General features: G+C 42.0%; 1 protein-coding gene across 3 annotated transcripts; it reads left to right on the top strand.

The window, feature by feature from the left end:
- Positions 1-3,196: 3,196 nt before the first annotated feature.
- Positions 3,197-19,834, top strand: tnxba (tenascin XBa). 3 transcript variants are annotated; one of them, XM_052579278.1, is made up of 15 exons: positions 3,197-3,710; positions 4,467-7,896; positions 8,055-8,258; positions 15,050-16,114; positions 16,644-16,766; positions 16,879-17,022; positions 17,128-17,247; positions 17,345-17,500; positions 17,736-17,860; positions 17,948-18,080; positions 18,174-18,325; positions 18,539-18,635; positions 18,790-18,951; positions 19,044-19,207; positions 19,348-19,834. In XM_052579278.1, exons 2-15 carry the CDS (start codon positions 4,596-4,598, stop codon positions 19,462-19,464), a joined length of 6,063 nt encoding a protein of 2,020 aa, XP_052435238.1. In that variant the 5' UTR covers positions 3,197-3,710; positions 4,467-4,595; the 3' UTR covers positions 19,465-19,834. The 3 variants fall into 3 exon arrangements, with proteins under 3 accessions (XP_052435238.1, XP_052435239.1, XP_052435240.1); XM_052579279.1 differs by lacking the exon at positions 3,197-3,710 and having other exon boundaries at positions 4,068-7,896; XM_052579280.1 differs by lacking the exons at positions 3,197-3,710; positions 4,467-7,896; positions 8,055-8,258; positions 15,050-16,114 and having other exon boundaries at positions 16,238-16,766.
- The last annotated feature ends 231 nt before the right edge of the window (positions 19,835-20,065 follow it).

Below are 20,065 nucleotides of genomic sequence, written 5' to 3' on the forward strand. Positions count from 1 at the left end.
AGCAGATCAACAGTGACCACACAGATAAATCAAAACACATCGATTACAAAAATACTTTTGAGGCCTCTTTCAAATCCTCTCGCTGAGTTTCATGTGACTCCAGTCTTTAAGACTTGGTTCCTTATAGTGGAGTGATTCAGCTTCCCAGCATAGGTGTATTTATTTTTTATTTTACTTGGCAGTTGAGAGTGTGAGAGGGGCTTCTGTGCTCACAGTAAACTCGGCAACATCTGCAGGCGAGCGGCAGGCGGGGGTGAATACGTGTACAACAGCCACACTCCTCTGAAGACGAGGCTGAAAGGGCAGCGCGTCACAGAATCCATATAGAGCTAAGCGTGGGTAGTATCGCCCACTCAGTGCAAAAAAAATCAGACACTTCACTCAGAAGGCACCAAAATAAGCAGATAACACTGTGCCAAGTTAGCTAGGGATGAAGAAATGAGGAATGTGATAGACTGATTGAGATAAGATGAAAATTTAACCCAAAAGGGTAGCGCAACCAGTACTTTTTCACGTACTGCCAGACAGGTTTGGACAGCTTTTTTCCCATAATAAATTACATAACATCAAAACTGCATTTTGTATTTAATCAGGTTATCTTTGTGTAATATAAAAATTGTTTTGATCTGATTCTTTTAAGTGTGACAAATATGCAAAGAGAGAAAAAAACAGGAAGGGGGCAAAACCATTTTCACACCACTGTATGTTTATTAGTGCTTGGCATGCTAAAACTTAGTTTATTATGCTTCTTCGAATCTTTTGGAAGAGGGAGGACATAAAGTGGTGCGAGGGTTGAAAGTAGAGGTGGAGAGGAACAGACCCAGGCTTTATGCTCTCATATTATTCTAATCTTGGCGAGTTGGTCCAACATAAGCAACATGGTGGGATTGGCCATCACTTCAATCGGGCTCAGGTCAATGCTCACCTTGTTTGTGCTGTCACCATTAAACTTCTCGTTACGTCTGAATCAGTAAAGCCTGAACAAATATGCAGACTCAGAAATGCACATATTTTCATTTGGAAAAAGGTCAAATGCTGTATTTAAGTAAATGCTTCTGCATCACTTAACATCACTTTTATATGCATATCTTACATTTTTTAATGTTTCCAGCATGACCTTGCCAGCTTTCATATTGATGCAGCCCAAAATATATTAAAGAACTCAAATCAAGTCAGTCAACGAGGTCTTGATTTTCAAGTCCATGCTGGAAATCCAATTTAAGATGGTGGGTTTCAAGCTGTAATTTAGCTTTTGCACGACCATTTTTGACTAGTAACAAACCAGCAACAACCTGATTATGCCATATTAAAGGCGAATTCACACTGCAGTGACAAATGCCGACCAGTGCTATCCACATTTATGTACATAGAATGGCACTTTTCAAACATTCCATGACATAACTACTCACAGGAAAAGTAGGTAAAGCTGGTTTTTAGAACATGTTAACTAGCTAGATTCTAGTTGGTCTAAGAGGCCAACACATGTAGAACGGAGGCAAACCAGCTACCACCTGGTCATGACATTTTTAGGTGATCAAGCTGTTTTTGTTTTTTTTTTGGAACAGACTGCTAGTTTCTAGCTGGTTTAAGCTGGTAGATCATCATAGACCAAATAAACAACAACAAAAAAGGTGATCAACCTGATTGTTGGGACTTTGCAGCTGGTTTCTAGCTGTTCATTAGCAGGGACACCAACATTGGTTCAAAATAATTAAAAATAAAGGTAAAGGTGCTGGTATTTGGAACATAATACCTGGTTTCTAGCCGATCATTAGCAGGTGGACCATCATTGGGTCAAAAAACAAACAAAAAAAGTAGGTGGTCAAGCTGGTTTTTGGGACATGGTAGCTGGTTTCTATTTGGTGAAAGCTGGTCATCAGCTGGTAGACCACTTGGACAAGTAACAAATCAACAACAACCTGGTAAACCAGATCAAGATGCTCAAACTGTTTTGGGAACAATGTAGATGGACAAACAGCCATGGAACTGCTTGAAATGACTAATTACTCACTTAAGAGTAAATATTTACACTGTTAATGGCATCAAACCATCTGTGTTATTTGTGTACAATACTGACATTTTCGTAAATAATGTGTGTGCGTTTAAATGGATTAATCAACACAGGTATTGAGGTATGTTAAGAAGCCTTTTCTCATAAACAGCAAACATAGTCTATAAATTACAAGCAAATGCAAATATAACTCTATTAAAGTGTTTTGTTTAGATACTGGTAGTGGTAGTGATAGAAAGTTTTCCACAGAAAAAAAGATGAACAATACTCTATACTGTATAATGTGATTTTTGGCTCATGAATTCCCAGAAATGCTTGTCAGTAGATGGTTGTTTTCGTTAGGCATGTACACAGCTCAAGGCTTGGCACTGCTTTGACTAAGAGGGTAAGGTCAGGTCAGTAACAGAACGGTGGTCTTTGATGTGGGCCTGCTTTAGCGTGATTTAAATATCAAACAAGCGGGGGCACTAGTGAGCAGTGGCCACCCATCATTTCCCATCAGCTGACAAGACAAACAATCTCTGTGCTCCACTAGAGGATTCAAACACTCAAACTCTCATCAGGTGCTAGAAAGGAAAAGTACAAGCCAGATTTTAGTGGAAAAGGTCAAAGGAATTGTGTATGGAGTTATTTAGATAAATCTGTCCAACATGTGACAGAAGTTTTTTAAGTATTTTGGGGTGTAGCCTTTGCGTTAATTCTCACACAATGTGTAATATGTGATATGAGTAAAAAAATATTAGGTAAATAAATCCTTACTATTTGTAACAGGATCTGCTTAAATTGAAGGAAATTATATAAAACCTGTATGATGTTATAAACCATTAGCAGTGGTAATATGAAAAAAGCTGACTTTATTGTCACAGTTATTATCAAAAGGTGACCTGGTGCCCTGGACCACAAAACTAAGAGTAAAAATGTCCAGGGTCACATTATATATGTTTTATAAATATAAGAAATTTACAAAAACAAGTGACACAAAATTATTATAAAATGTTAATGGTTCTTAAAGATATATTTATATTTCTGATTTTCTTACATTGCATTTATTTTTAATCTACTGTATATGAAGTAGTAAATTACGGTCTGAGGGCAGGTGAAGTATAATCTAATGTCATAATTTTGATCAAATAAAGAAAAATTCTGATTAAATGGTACATTTGTGTTAAAAGTGAAAATCCTGTTATTTAAAACATTATAGTTTGATGCTACAGTTATTACAAACCTGAAACCTGATTACAGCAGGATGTTTGGTTAAACTGTGCCTTTAATCAGCATGGTGGTTGTAACATAAAAAACAGATGCCATATTATAGCTACATTTTTTAATGTTTGACATTTGCCATTATATTGGTAAAAGCAGGTATAATTCAGCTAAACAGAAAGTTGGGAGACTGCTAATCGCAGATAGATTAATAAACTCTGTAAGTCTGTTAAATAATTAAGGAATTTCTTACCAGGAGAAAACATCCATAAAGCCATTGAGGAGCAGGAAATATGCTCAATGTAAATTGGCAAGGAGGCGGAGTATGGAAAAACTTTAAGTAGGAGATTTGATTGCCCCAGGTCCTTTGGCTAGAGGAGCTCCTGTTCACCGTCTCTCTTTCTCCATTAACCTCAATCAGTCACAGGAGGTTCTCAAAGCTGATGGAAGGAACTTCATACAACACTGAGCAGGACAGAAGCAGCTCCGAACACAGGTAAGACACATTCTATTACATATCATTAGAATCATTGTGTTCATTGGCATAATCAATAATTGGAAGCAAGAACTGCATTTATTTTAAGTGGCCTGTGATTTGTATTGAATAATAATGGTAATTTTTAAGATTTGTGGATATTAAGAACTGTAGATGTCAGATAAGAATAAAATAATAAAAAATATATATTTTAAGGATCAATGTGTATATTTATTCATATTTATACATGCTATTAATAATTTATATGTGTGTGTGTGTGTGTGTGTGTGTGTGTGTATAGTTTATCAGTTTTCAATCAAAAAATAAAGAAAGAAATAAACTATGATTTTTAGGCCAGTCTAAACAGAAGCCTTGTGTAAGTTTTACTTCAGCTCTAATTAATGAAGAATTTTTTGGATGCTTCTGTGGTGAGCGCTTGAATGTACTGGGGTACTTTTTAAACTGGAAACTGGCCCGGGCCCTGGCAGTTTTCAGTTGGCCTAAGTAAAGATTATATAAGAGCTGAGTCAAAGACATACAGTCCCAGTGAGAGGAGGACAGTACGACTCTGTTGCTGCGGGACAGTCCCTCCGCTGATAGAAGTTTGAGAGCTTTTTCCAAAAATGCAGTCTTGAGCTCAGCCAGCCCAGCTCATCTTAGCCTGACATACATTTGAGAGGCTTGTATTTTATTTACACAAATTTGAGCAATGAATGAATGAAGGTGTGAATAAAACTGCATGCAAAGGCAAACTAACTCCGCTATTCTCTTTTTCAGGAAACACATCCATTATATCACAAATACCTGTAAGATAGTTGAGGGAAAAAAAATTGCATTTTAGGATTTATATTATAAATTCAAACCATTTATTTGTATGAAAAATTTGACACCTTAATCCAGCATAAAATGTTAATCTCAATAGTTTTTCTCCTCATTCTAAATCCTGTGCTTTCTCTTCAAGGCACACTTAGCGAGAATAAAAATGGCACTACCAAATCTAAGGAACACACTATTAGCCAAAATATTCCCAAACTAGTAACCACAACAATTACCACCAAAGTGAAAATCCAGACCCATGCTGCTTCTTCAAAAAGCACCAATCAGACTCTTCCTTCCATACCGAAGCCCGTTGTGGATGGTGTCCAGAAACCTGTGCCTACTCTTCAAGACACACTTAGTAAGAAGAAAAATTCTACTACTAAATTAAAAGGAGATGCTATTAATCTAAATGTTCAGAAACCAGTAACCACATTATCAAACGGCAAAATGAAAAACTCAAGTCAATCTACTTCCTCAAAAATTACCAGCACTAGTCAGACTCTTTCATCCACTGCAAAGCCTACTGTAGATGCTGTCCAGAATCCTGGGCCTGCTCTTTCAGGCAATCTTAATGAAAAGAAAAATTCTACTGCCAAAACAACTGCCAATACCGGTAGTCTTAATCTTCCAAAGTTAGGAACTACAGCATTAAATACCAAGCTAAAAGACCAGACTCATCCCACTTCCTCAAAAATGAGCAGCGTCAATCAGACTCTTCCATCCACTACAAAGCTGGTTGCTGATGAAATCATACTTAGCGAGAAAAAAAATTCTACTGTGAAGTTAATGTTTCAATCTATTAATGTTAATGTGTCAAAGAAAGTTTCTACATTATTAAACACCAAAACGAAAAACCAGACTCAATCTACTTCCTCAAAAATTAGCAATGTCAATCAGCGTCAAGACATCATCCAGAAACATGTGCCTTCTCTTCAGGACCCACTTAGTGAGAAGAAAAATTCCACTGTTAAGTCAACATCCCAAACTACTAAAGTTGTGACTACATTATTAAAGACCAAAATGAAAGACCAAATTTCCTCAAAAACCAGTAGAGTGAATCAGACTCTCTCATCATCTACAAAGCCTGATGTGGACACCATCCAGAAACCCATGCAAAGTGTACAAAACACAGTTAGTGAGAAGAAAAATTCTACTACTAAGTCAACAGTCAATAGTGTTAATGTTAACGCTGAGAAACCAGTAAATACATTATTAAAGACCAAAATGAAAGACCAAATTCAATCTACTTCCTCAACAACTAGTAGAGTGAATCAGACTCTTCAATCATCTACAAAGCCTAATGTGGACACCATCCAGAAACCTGTGCAAAGTGAACAAAACACAGATAGTGAGAAGAAAAATTCTACTACTAAGTCAACAGTCAATAGTGTTAATGTTAATACTGAGAAACCAGTAACTACTTTATTAAAGACCAAAATAAAAGACCAAATTTCCTCAAAAACTAGTAGAGTGAATCAGACTCTCTCATCATCTACAAGGCCTGACGTGGACACCATCCAGAAGCCTGTGCAAAGTGAACAAATCACAGTTAGTGAGAAGAAAAATTCTACTACTAAGTCAACAGTCAATAGTGTTAATGTTAATACTGAGAAACCAGTAACTACATTATTAAAGACCAAAATGAAAGACCAAATTTCCTCAAAAACCAGTAGAGTGAATCAGACTCTCTCGTCATCTACAAAGCCTGACTTGGACACCATCCAAAAGCCCATGCAAAGTGTACAAAACACAGTTAGTGAGAAGAAAAATTCTACTACTAAGTCAACAGTCAATAGTGTTAATGTTAATACTGAGAAACCAGTAACTACATTATTAAAGACCAAAATGAAAGACCAGATTTCCTCAAAAACTAGTAGTGTGAATCAGACTCTTTCATCATCTACAAAGCCTGATGTGGACACCATCCAGAAACCTGTGCAAAGTGTACAAAACACAGTTAGTGAGAAGAAAAATTCTACTACTAAGTCAACAATCAATAGTGTTAATGTTAATACTGAGAAACCATTAACTACATTATTAAAGACCAAAATGAAAGACCAAATTTCCTCAAAAACCAGTAGAGTGAATAATACTCTCTTGTCATCCACAAAGCCTGACATGGACACCATCCAGAAGCCTGTGCAAAGTGTACAAAACACAGTTAGTGAGAAGAAAAATTCTACCACCAAGTCAAAAGACAATAGTGTTAATGTTAACGCTGAGAAACCAGTAACTACATTATTAAAAACCAAAATGAAAGAACAAACTCAACTTACTTCCTCAACAACTAGTAGAGTGAATCAGACTCTTCTATCCTCCTTGAAGCCTACTGTAGATGTTGTCCAGAAACCTGTGTCTTCTCTTCCAGCAACAACTGGCAAAAAGAAAAAAACTAGTACAGAGTCAGTAGGTCAGTTTATTCATGTTAATGTTTCAAAGTCAGTAAACACCAAAATGATAAACCAAACTGTTTCGTCAAAACCTAGTAATGTTGGTAAGACTCTCTTATCTACACCAAAGCCTGTTGTAGATGTCCAGAAACCTGGCCCTGCTCTTCAAGGCACAATTAGCAAGAAGAAAAACTCTACTTCCAAGTTAACGACTCAAACTATTAGTCATAATATTCCCAAGCTAACTACATTAGTGAATACCAAAATGAAAAACCAGACTCATCTGACTTCCTCAGAAGCTAGTAGTATCAATCAGACTCTCCCATCTACCCTAAAGCTTGATGTGGATGAAAGCACACTAAGCAAGAAGAAAAATTCTACTGTAAAATCAATATCCAAAAATATTAATGTCAATCCGCTGAAGACATTAACTACATCATTAAACACCAAAACAATAAATCAAACTCAGTCTACTTTTTCAAAAATTATCAGTGTCAATCACACTCTAACATCCACCACAAAGCCAGATGTTGAAATCAAACTTAGCGGGATGAAAAATTCTACTGTCAAGTCAACACCCCAAACTATTAATGTTAATGGATCAAAACCAGTAAATGCATCATTAAACACCAAAGCTAAAACTAAAACTCAATCTACTTCCTCAGAAATTAGCAATGTCAATCAGACTGTTGCATCTACCACAAAACCTTTGGTCAACAGAGTCCAGAATCCATCTAAAGACAAACCTGCAGAGAGTTTACCAGTTAAGGTAGTCATCACTGAGGGTTGTGTTCCTCAGGAATCTCAGACAGACTTAGGTAACGGAACCAAAATCCGAGAAACAGAGCTCAGTTTGAATCCCGGATCTCCTCTGGTAATGACTCATCACATCAACCTGGTTCAAGGAGCCTGCACAGGAAGCTGTGACACTGAGATGGCCAAACTGAGAGACAGAGTTGAGTTTCTTGAGAAGGAGATGGCAGCGATTAAAAAAATGTGTAAGTAAAGTTAAACTGTACACTAATAAAGATCTTATTCATTTTTAGTTAACCATAATAATGGCATTGATAAATGGTAAAACAAACATTAGCAATCTGAAATGTGTGTAAAATTGTTTAACAGAATATAATTCACACACTATATCATCTATCTTCAGGTGTTCAGTGTTCAGGAGAGCAATGCCCTAAAAACTGTAGTAGCCAGGGCAAGTGTGAAGATGGGAAGTGTGTATGTTTCCAGGGCTTTAGTGGCCCAGACTGCAGTGGCAAAACTTGCCCCTCTAACTGCAACAAAAAAGGGAAGTGTGTGAAGGGAAATTGTGTGTGTCAGACTGGTTATACGGGCCTAGACTGTAGTAACGGTAAGTAAATCATTTGAGAGTACAACATTGTTAAACTTTAATGTCAATTGGAATGGTTCACTACAAAATGAAAATCTGATAATAAAAATTTACTCATGGAAATGTTATTCCAATAGGATTGTCTTTCATAGAGCATAAGATAATTTTATCAGAATGTCCATGCTGCTGTTTTCCATACAATCAAAGTGAATTGTGAAGAGGGGCTGTCAAATTCCAAAGATTAAAAAAGCATGATGAAAGTATCATAAAAGTAGTTCATAAAGACCTGTACACTATTAATAATCTTTTTAAGCCTTATTTTGAGAAACAGATGGAATTTCAATGTAAGATGATCTACTTGAATGGTGCTTTTTATGATTTTAGAGCTAAAAAGTAAATGGTGAGCAGCAGACTGTGTGAGCGGGGTGGCAATTTCCCCTCCATGCTCCAAGCATTCAATAATCACTCCGCTCCAGGTTCACAATTTCAGGCTCCTCACTCCACTTATCAGAAACACCACTCCGCCTTAGCTCTGTAGCTTAATTATTTCACTATGCTTTGGCTTACTTGACTGTGCAATGTCTCTCTCTACTATGCTGAAGCTGAGGGTAGTTACTTCAGACAAAGGAAAAATATGCTGTAGCATTACTGTTTTTCTTAATTCCTGAGTATATGCACGTGATCTGCACATTATGTGCGAGCTTGTGTGCTCTGTCCGTTTGCAGCAACGTAGCAGCACATTAGTTTGGAGAAGAGATTAACAAACTGTACAATTTACAACATGCTTTAACCTGCCGCACTCGTCCATCGCTATTTTAACATAGCTAATTATGTTAAATGCACGAGTTGGCATAATTTGTTCTGGTGACGGAGTTGTTGTGGAGCATTCTCGGAGCAACTGAAAACCTCAACGCTCCTCGCTCGAGACAAAAATCATGCCTCTCCACTTCTCGCTCCGCTCCCACTAAAATTCAAATAAACAATTTTGTGAATATTTGCTTGCAGTCTGTTCTGTGTATGTGCTGAAAAATAAATTGTGTCCTGGCTGTAAATAGGGGGAAAACGTCTCTAGGTTACGTATGTAACCCTAGTTCCTCGAGGGAACGAGACGCTGCGTCAATGCGCTTTGGGGAACGCGCCCAGCGTGCGCGACTCTGAATATCGTGTGAAATCAGACCAATGGAAGAGCGTGACGTCACCGGCGGAGTGACGTAAGCGACCAGGAAGCTATAACAGCACGTGCCACGCAGCTGGCGTCAGCTTCGAGTACCAGCAAGCGCCGGCAGGGGTGCCGGGGGTATGGCTCCGAGACGCAGCGTCTCGTTCCCTCGAGGAACTAGGGTTACATACGTAACCTAGAGACGTTCCTCTTCAGGAACTCGAGCTGCGTCAATGCGCTTTGGGGAATGAGTACCAACGCCGCCAGACTACCAAACCCCTGCCTAGTGTGTATCCGAAGAGCACAGCTTAGGTCAGGAGGACTGAAGCGCCTGGAGTGACTGGCATGTCTAGGCCATAGAATTTGACAAACGTGGAGGGCGTGGACCATCCCGCAGCATTGCAGATGTCCAGCATGGATACACCTAGAGTGAGTCTTGGCTTCTGACAGCGGTGGACGACCAGAGGACTCATAGGAAGCGTTGATAGCCTCGACTATCCAACGACTAATAGTCTGCTTAGAAGCAGGAAAACCCCTCTTGGGGGGACCGTAGCATACAAGCAATTGATCGGTCTTTCTCCACAGGACAGCTCTGTGAACGTATGCATCCAGCGCTCGAACTGGACACATACAATTTAGCTTCGCCTGGTCGGGCTCCCAAAAGGGAAGAGGACAGAAGGCCTCCAGCACTACAGGTTGTGGCGTAACAGAGGGAAACTTAGGAACATATCCCGCTCGAGGGTATATGAACGCTTTAGTCATGCCTGGTGCAAACTCAAGATAAGTAGGGGCCACAGAGAGGGCCTGAAGGTCTCCTACTCTCCGCAGAGAGGTGATAGCCAACAGAAAGGAGGTTTTAAGTGTGAGATGTCTGTCTGAGATATCTTGAATAGGTTCAAATGGGGGTTTGCACATTGCCTCTAACACCACAACCAAGTCCCACGGGGGAATACGGGACCGTACTGGAGGCATCAGCCTCAGCGCACCGCGGAGGAAACGTGTAACTAGGGGGTGTCTTACCAAAGACTGGCCATCGAGAAGGGCATGGTAGGCCGCAATAGCCGCCACGTAGACCTTCAACGTGGAGTGGGTCAACCCTGCAGAGAGCCTAGCCTGTAGAAACTCCAGAACTGTACCAATCGGGCAGTTTGCTGGGTCTAACTGCCGGTCTCTGCACCATGAGGTGAAGAGTTTCCACCTGAGGGCGTACAGTTACCTCGTTGAGGGAGCTCTGGATTGGAGAAGGGTCTCAACAACCTCGTTTGAGAGACCGGCTGCTAACAGTTGTGCCCCCTCAGGGGCCACAACCACAGCTTCCACAACTCCGGGCGAGGGTGAATTATCATACCCTGTGCCTGCGAGAGTAGGTCTGTCCTGATCGGTATCTCCCACGGAGAGCCGTCGAGGAGCGAGACTAGATCTGAGAACCATACTCGGCCCGGCCAGAACGGGGCTACTAACAACAGACGGACCCCGGACGGACCCCGTGGCGCACTCTCGCCAGAACTCCCGGGAGCAGAGCAATAGGGGGAAATGTTTACAGACGAAGCCTCTGCCAGGTCTGTACCATAGCGTCCAGTCCCAGAGGAGCTGGATGAACTAGAGAGAACCAAAGGGGGCATTGTGACGTCTCTTGAGATGCAAATAGGTCTACTTGAGCCCTGCCAAATACTCTCCATATCTGCTTCACTACTTCTGGGTGAAGTCTCCATTCCCCGGGCCTCGGCCCCTGCCTCGACAATATGTCTGCTCCCATATTTTGTTTCCCAGGAATATATACTGCTCTTAATGAGAGGAGTTTGCTCTGGGACCACACCAGGATCTGTTGTGCCTGCTTGTACAAAGGGCGCGAACGCAGACCTCCCTGGTGGTTGATATAAGAGACCACCGATGTGTTGTCGGTGCGCACCAACACATGGTGACCCCTTAGGTCTGGGAGGAAGTGTTTCAGTGCACGAAAAACTGCTAGCATTTTTAGACAATTGATATGCCATGTTTGATGGCGATCGCTCCACAGACCACGGGCAGGGTGGCCACTCATGACTGCACCCCAGCCAGTGAGGGATGCATCTGTCTCTAGCGTTACACGGCGACAAAGAGCTCCCAGCACCGGGCCCTGTTTCAAGAACCAAGGTTTCTTCCACATGTCTAAGGCACGTAGGCAGCGCCGCGTGACCTTGATAGTGCGAAGTAGATTGCCCCTCGGGGAAAATCCCTTGGTCTTGAGCCACCACTGTAGGGGCCTCATGTACAGCAGGCCAAGAGGTATCACATTGGACGCAGCTGCCATCAGACCCAACAATCTCTGAAATTGTTTGACAGTGAGTGACTGGCCTTCTTTGACTCTCTCGACTGAGATGCGGGTTGACTCGATACGAGCAGGGGACAATCGTGCCTGCATCGCAGTCAAATCCCATACTACGTCTAGATAGGTGGTTCTCTGAACCGGAGAAAGCACACTCTTCTTGGCATTCAGTCTCAAAACCAGCTCCCCCATATGTGTGAGGACGACATCTCGATGCCGAACCGCAACCAATCGTCGATATAGTTGAAAATGCGGATGCCCTGCATGCGCAGGGGGACCAGAGCCGCGTCTACACATTTTGTGAACGTGCGGGGTGAGAGTGCAAGGCCGAAGGGAAGTACTCGATATTGGTAAGCTTCGCCCCCGAAAGCGAACCTCAGAAACTTCCTCTGTTGTGGAAGGATGGATATGTGAAAATATGCGTCTTTGAGATCTATTGTGACAAACCAGTCCTCGGACTTGATCTGCGCTACAACATGCTTGATTGTGAGCATTCTGAATTTTAGTCTCATAACTGAACGATTTAAGACCCTCAAGTCTATAATCGGACGCATCCCCCCATCCTTCTTTGGAACTATGAAATACTGGCTGTAAAATCTGGACTCCCTGTCTTGAGGAGGGACCACCTCGATGGCCTCCTTCTCTAATAGGGTTTTCACTTCCTGTTTCATAACCAGACCCTGCCTGAGGCCGACTATCGTCTGAACAACCCCGTTGAATACTGGCGGCACGGAGCCGAATTGAATGCGGTAGCCTTTTTCTACTGTGTGCAGGACCCATCGAGATACATTTGGCAGTAGTTTCCACGCTGCTAAATAATCTACTAAGGGAATCAGTCTCTCGAGACTGATCTCTGGTGTAAGAGGCCCCAGCAGGGGCGGCGAGTGTCTCAGCCCCGCTACGTGCATGGGCAGAAGATACTGAGAGCGATGCTGAACCTGCTACGCCCTGGAACTCTGGCAGGGTTGGCAGACCGGCCCCCAGAGGGCACTGAGGTGAGACGGGCACCGTGTACTGTGGTGTGTACCGCTCTACCCCAGCGGAGGCTGCCCTCTGAAACCCTGGGCTCTTGGCGTCAGGGTTTCTTGGCCGAGGACTTCTTAGCTTCGATAACTGATCTTGTTTGGGCTGGGAACTCCTCGGCCGAGAGCGTCGTCGAGACTCTCGTTCCCGACGCGGAGGAGCACGAGAGGCGAGGCGAGGCTTTTGGGCCTCGCGGTACGGGGAGCTAGGGTGCGGCTGCGGCATCTCCCGCCCAGATGCCCCAAGAGAGCGACGAGGGAGGAACTTATGGAACGCCGCCGCTTGTTTGCGGGCCTCCTGAAACCTGTCGACGACAGAATTGACTGCGTCGCCGAACAGGCCAGTTGGCTGGATCGGGGCGTCCATGAGGCAGACCCTGTCCCGCTCTTTCATATCGGACAGGGTCAACCATAAGTGCCTCTCCGCGGCCACCATAGCTGCCATGGACCGCCCAATCGCTCGAGCGGTCTCCTTGGTGGCGCGGAGGGAGAGATCAGCGGTCCTTCTTAGCTCTGATATATCGTGGGACTTGATCTCCTCTCCCTCGTCTAGCTCCTTCAGCAGGTCTGCTTGGTACGCCTGTAACACCGCCATGGTGTGCAGACACGCATCAGCCTGACCTGCAGCCACATACCCTTTGCCCACCAAAGCCGATGTTGCTCTGAGTGGCTTTGAGGGCAATGCCGGGGCCTTTAGAGCGATGCCGCGCCAGGGGACAGATAGCTCGTGAGCGTCTGTTCCACCCGGGGCATCGCTCTATAACCGTGCTCTCCCATCCCCACTACGTTCCCCATAGTAGTCTGACGAGGGGATGTAGAGACGGGCCGAGAATGGACGTTTCCACGACCTGGCGATCACTTCATGCACTTCAAAGAATGGCAGGCCCCGGCTGGGAGGTGGCTGACTCGCGCGCAGGAAGTGTTCATCGAGCTTGCTTCTCTGCGGTTCAGCTGTTTTCTCGGCGGGCCAATCGATGTTTAATTTGGCCACTGCGCGAGTAACCACCTCCAAGAGCTCCTCATACTGCGGCGAGTGGGGTGGCAAATCCCTGTCGAGCGACTCCACGTCAACCTCCTCGGAGGAAGAGAGGCGGAGCGTCGACCCCTCTCCCTGAGTGGAAGGAACCGCTGTGCGTGCTTCCGACTCTAGGGATTGGGTGCCGGATCTGGCAGAAGTGGAAGGAGATAGGGACTGGCCCGTCTTCATTCCCTACACCAGATCCACTTGCGAACCCCACGAGTGCAGCCGCCATTCTGCCTCAGCAGAAGCGGGACCAGCACCGCGGGGAACGCTGGCGAAGGCCCCCTCCTCGAAGAGGGCCCTCCGGGAACGAAGCAGCCGCACCGACATACGCTCACAGTGCGGGCAGTCGGCCCCTCGAGAGCCGACTCAGCGTGCTTCGAACCCAGGCAAACCACGCAAAGGCTGTGTGTATCCCCACCCGTTATATATCTCGGGCAGGGAGGAACACACAGCCTATAACACGATTTGGAATCGCCAGTGTCAGTGTGTTTGACTTTCGCCTTGCTCTTTGGCATGTCTAGCAGCTCTTAAGCTGGACAGACAACAGTAAATAAGACTCACAGACAAACAGTTTGACATTCACACACAGAGCGCTTGCTGAAAGACGCGAAGCTGACGCCAGCTGCGTGGCACGTGCTTTTATAGCTTCCTGGTCGCTTACGTCACCCTGCCGGTGACGTCACGCTCTTCCATTGGTCGGATTTCACACGATATTCAGAGTCGCGCACGCTGGGCGCATTCCCCAAAGCGCATTGACGCAGCTCGAGTTCCTGAAGAGGAACTAAGTTGATTTTACTGATCAGACTGAGCACCACAGAACTCTGCTCAGAGAAATAGACCTGAAAAAATGGGGGTTATAATAATTAATATTGGGAAATATTTCCAGCGCTGAAGAAACCTGAGCATGAAGTTAGTCATACACCTGAGTAACTTTGGTTTTGTGATGTTTCACAGAACCAAGAAAAGCATTTGTAATTTTAGTTATAGTAATAAGACTGATTAATCCATACTTGTGCAAGCTTTCTGTTAACAGCTGTTAGTTGTTGCCTGTGTTGGACAGCATGTTTGCGAATTTGGGGACAGAGCAATAAAGGCAAGGGTGTATTGGATGTGTCAGTTTCAAATATCAACATTTTTTTCTCAGAAATCACTTTATCAGAACATGGTCCCAAACCATTTTCATTGTGAGAAAAAAAGAGCAGCAGGAACATTTTGCTAAAAAGTTTGTGCTGCATTTCATTTTGGGCTGAACTATTCAATTAAGAATGTATTTAAGTCTCTCTCTCTCAATTATTTCCCCAGCTGTTGACAAGAAGATCACAGTTACTGTTGAAACAGTGGCTATGAAGATCCCCACTGCCAAACCCAATACAAAACATGCGAAGACAAAGCCAGACAAGACCATATTCATGAAAAAGACAGAAACCACAGCCAAGCCAATAGTGAAGCCAAGTCCAACCGTGTCTCCAGGTAAAGCCCAGTCCAATACCACAAAGGGAGACAAGGTTGTTAAGACTTCTGGACAAGATCTGCTAAACCATCAAGGTATAAGACGTCAAGAGGAAGCAAAAGAAGGCAAAACAACAACCATAAAACTAGAATTAGAAAAACAATCACAAACTGATCTCACTGACACATCCAAGAAAAATAATCTTAAAGATGAGCCTGTCTATCAGAACGAGACTCCGAGATCTGGAAAGAAAGTTAATGGAACCTCTAAAGTTTCAGAGAATGTGTTTAAAGGCACCAAAGAATTATCTAATCCAACTGTGCCCAAGACAAAGGTCACTATTAGAACTGTAGGTGATCAAGCAAAAGAAAGCAAGACTATTAATGTTACATCTATTGGAAAAGAAAAGAATCTATTGCACAGTAATGTAACGATTCTCCAAGCAGAGAAGTCATCTGATAAGCATGAAAATGGGACAAGTTTTGAATCCAAAATTTATAAAAAGCATTTTAACAAAACTATCAGCAGATTATCAGTCATTGGATCAGTTGAGGTTCATAATATCACTTCTACCGGTTTCATCATGTCTTGGGAAGCTCATCGAGACATGTTCAAGAACTTCACTATATCAAGAAGGCAAATCAGAGGAGGAAATGATGATTCTGAGAAAATTCTGGATGGAGCAGAGGCTGTAAATGTAACAGATGTCCAAAGGCCCAGTTTAAACAGAACATCAACTAAAGTCCAAAGTAGCAAACCTGAAGATAAAACTGTGAAAAAGTTCTCCCAAGTTCTTGCTGGTATAGCACGGTCGTATCATTTCAAAGGCCTTCAACCTCAAACATGGTACTCGGTTTCCTTGTTTGGCTCTGGTCCTGGTGTACGATCCAAAATTCACCGCCTTACATTATCCACAGGTAGGTTTCCCATATTTCCTGCTTTGGTTCACTGCAATAAACACCAACGAAGAGCATTTACCCTCCTGCGGTGTGCTGGCAGCACTTAAGTATGCTTAAATCTCTAATGAATGAATGTAATACAGTACCTTGTGCATTTTAAATATTGATGTTGGCAAGACCCACTTACCCTATTTTAGTCATAAATACAAGCCATGAGTTCAGTGACATCAGGAGCACAAACCAGCCTTAGATTTTCTTTGGCTGTCAACTTAACATAGAATTTCCACTGTTAAAATTAATGATGTGTACTGTATTGGTGGTGAATGGGGATATTCAAAATTCACCATTAAATCATTTTAAGAGTGAATGCACCAATTGATTACTTGAATGATATGGCATATTTACGCAGGAATATGAATGTCTCGGAACTCTAAAACCTACATTTGTGGTGATATTTTTTTATGTCACTGACTTCAGTTTAAACTGCACCAAATTTGAGATTTTCTTTTTGACTGTGCTTTATGAATTTTTGACATTTTTTCCCCAGGCCCTGAACCACCCACTGACTTGATGTTCAGCAATATAACAGAGACTTCCTTCTCAGTATCATGGACAAAACCTAAAAGCATAGTAGCAGAATTTAAAGTCACTTACACCAACATTGTAACTGGTACTGTACATGTATTTTGAGTTATCCTACTTTTCTGCTATGACAATTAAATGCAACTGTGTGCACCCTCACATGATGATTTTGATGATTTTACTACCTTTTTGTACTGCAGGTGAAAGTGGCTCCATGTCTGTTGACTCCCAGCTGTCCCATGTTCTCCTGTCTAAGCTCTCTGCTGGCTCCACCTATGATATTACTGTGAGCTCAGTTCTGGAGACAGTCGAAAGCGAGCCTGTCACAGCCTCTGTCACAACAGGTGTGAAGAATGCTTATTGTTTTTTCTTTCTTTTTACTTGATGTTATGGTTGATGCAGATGTTTTGGGGTCACTGATGTCTCTTTCACATTTCTATAAATCCTAGTGCCAGATTCTCCTACTGAACTAAAGGTGGTGAACATCACAGACACTAAAGCTCTGCTGGTATGGAAACCTTCACAAGCTAAAGTGGACAGCTACATACTCACTTATGGAACTACAAAATGTAAGTGCAGTCAGGCTTATAGATTGCTGGTTTTACACTAAACTATCATTGCTTATTCATGTTTTTTATTATTATTTTTTTTTTTTCTGCTTTCTAGCTCCTAATGTGACTATCACAGTGACATTATCTGGCAGTACTGTGGAGCATCAACTCAGAGGACTCCACAGATCTTCTTTATACATGGTGAAAATCAAAAGTCAAGTCAACCGGCTCCAGAGTAGCCCAGTCTCCACAACCTTCACAACAGGAAGTGGTGTGTGAATGGTCACAATTCTGTTTATTTACCTCAAGTTGACTAAATGACACAAAACCACTATAGTCATTTTATGTCGCTCATTTTAAAAGATTATAATGTTGAGACTGATAATAACTAAAAGGTCAATATTAAAAGTCGGTATCAGCCAATATAGGCCTAATAACATACAAAAATATGTAGAATCGGCCATATCTTGCTTTTATCCTCTTTTTCATGCCTGTATGTTTTCCAGGAGTGAAACTTCAGGTTGTGACTCCCGATGAGGTGACATTTCACTCAGCTGTGATTTCATGGAGGGCACCCCGTGTGGCTTTCAAAAGTTATAGGCTCACATACCAACTGAGCGAGGAAGTCAAGGTGATTATATCCATAACTCAATAGCACCCGAGACAAATTTAACAACCTTCCCACAATTTCCACTGACCCTCTGCTTTGAATTAACAGGAGGTGATTCTAAATCCATCTGTGACACGTTATGAGCTGAGTGGACTGGCAGCCTTTTCAAACTATACTGTGAAAATAGATGGAGAAAGAGATGGACAGTACATCAGTTTTGTCTTTGCTGAATTTACCACTGGTGCGTAATGTTCGGTTTCATAACTAACTCAGTTTCACCCCTGGTTGTGTTCTATTTTTCATAGATTTGATTTTCTTTATTCTTGCTCTGTAGCCCAGCTCCCACACCCATACCCCGCAGACTGCTCAGAGGTACAGCTCAACGGGATGAAGGAGTCAGGGGAGGCCGAGATTTACCCTGAAGGGAAGGATGAAGAGCCAGTCTGGGTCTACTGTGACATGGAGACTGATGGAGGAGGCTGGACAGTAAGAAACAAAAGCCTGGTTTGATACCTATAGTACACCCACAGCTTTCCCCATGAAACTGTTGTTGAAGCATGACATATTTAATGCTTGGATCATCATTTTTTATTTTGTGTCACGATAGTGTGTCACAAAACACTGTAATTAAAAATCATATATTTTAAAAAGTATATGGTTTTTGAATTTGAGTAAGATTTTGCTATTTTACAATTGCAGGTATTCCAGAGGAGAATGGATGGATCTACTGATTTCTTCAGGACCTGGAGAGACTACAGTAAAGGCTTTGGTTCCCTAAGTGGAGAATTCTGGCTGGGTGAGATTTTTCAAAGTCATTGTTTTCTTTTTTGAGCAACCCAAAAATATATATATATTGAATATATTTTCAATTTCCCAGGTTCCCACCTAGGGAGTATCAGTTTAACAGTTTCAGGGACTTTTAATTACATTTTTGCACCCTCTCTCAACAGGAAATGACATCCTTCACACTCTCACCAGTCGTACACCAATGAGCCTGAGGATTGACCTGCGTTCAGGAAATGACACAGCCTTTGCTCATTATGCCAACTTCAGCATTAGCTCAGAGACTAACCACTATGAAATTGAGCTGTCTGGATACTTTGGCACCGCTGGTAAGAGAAAATATATTACTTTGTAAGAAAAAAAAGCTGTTTTTGTATTAAGAAAGACAACCTGACACTAGCTATATTTTGTTTGTTTGCAGGTGATTCCATGAAATATCACAACCGCCGTCCATTTTCCACCAAAGACAGAGATCCAAACACTCTTAGCATCCACTGTGCTAAGGCCTACTTGGGAGGCTGGTGGTATAAAAATTGCTACAAGGCTAACCTCAATGGCCTCTATGCCTCCTACTCAGACAATAAGGTATTGCATCAGTAAACATCAGCGTTTCTGTAGCTCAAATAAAATACAATGTTAAGAGCATCAAACTATAGCCATTATAGAAGCACCAGTAGGGCTTAAACCATCACCCGATTTCTGAGTATTTTGTTGTTGTCTCTTAGGGTGTGGTGTGGATAGACTGGAAGGGCAAAGACGCATCCCTCCCATTTACTGAGATGAAGCTTCGACCCTCCTATAGCAGTCAAATGATCCCGACAACCCCAACAACCCAAGGTTAAATCTACAGAGTGAATAGTGCACAATAGTGCAAATACACTGTACAAACTTTTACACACTGCTACTTCAATATTGTATATAGGTTAACATAAAATACAAAACAAGCTTTGCAAAATAAATATGCAAACAACCTCCAACCAATCACAAAGACTTTTGTACGCAAGTTTTTTTATATATATTTTTGTTATGTTATGTAGCCTTTATGCATGTTTCGATGTACTTGTGTTAATGGAGGTCCATCATTGATATTAACATTTCCTCTACTGGAATAATATGCACTGTCTTGATCTAAATTGGTTTCCTCTCTATGAAATTGATTTATTTTGATGTTGTAAACATGTAGACAAAACCAATAAAACAAAGTACTAACCAGTCCTGGGCTCAGAAGTGAGATTTTATGTATTATTTTTAATATTTCTTTACATATTTATACCATTGTCATAATATTTTCTAAATTTGTTTGCTGTTATGTGTCAATAGGCTACATGTAAATAATATAAAATTATTTATAAATCTTTAAACGTAGAATTAAAACCAAATAACTTTAAGAAAGTATTTGCTTGTGACAGTAGACAAATTTATGTTAACATACTGAATCGAATG

This window comes from Carassius gibelio, chromosome B16, assembly GCF_023724105.1.
Source record: "Carassius gibelio isolate Cgi1373 ecotype wild population from Czech Republic chromosome B16, carGib1.2-hapl.c, whole genome shotgun sequence".
NCBI lineage: Eukaryota > Metazoa > Chordata > Actinopteri > Cypriniformes > Cyprinidae > Carassius > Carassius gibelio.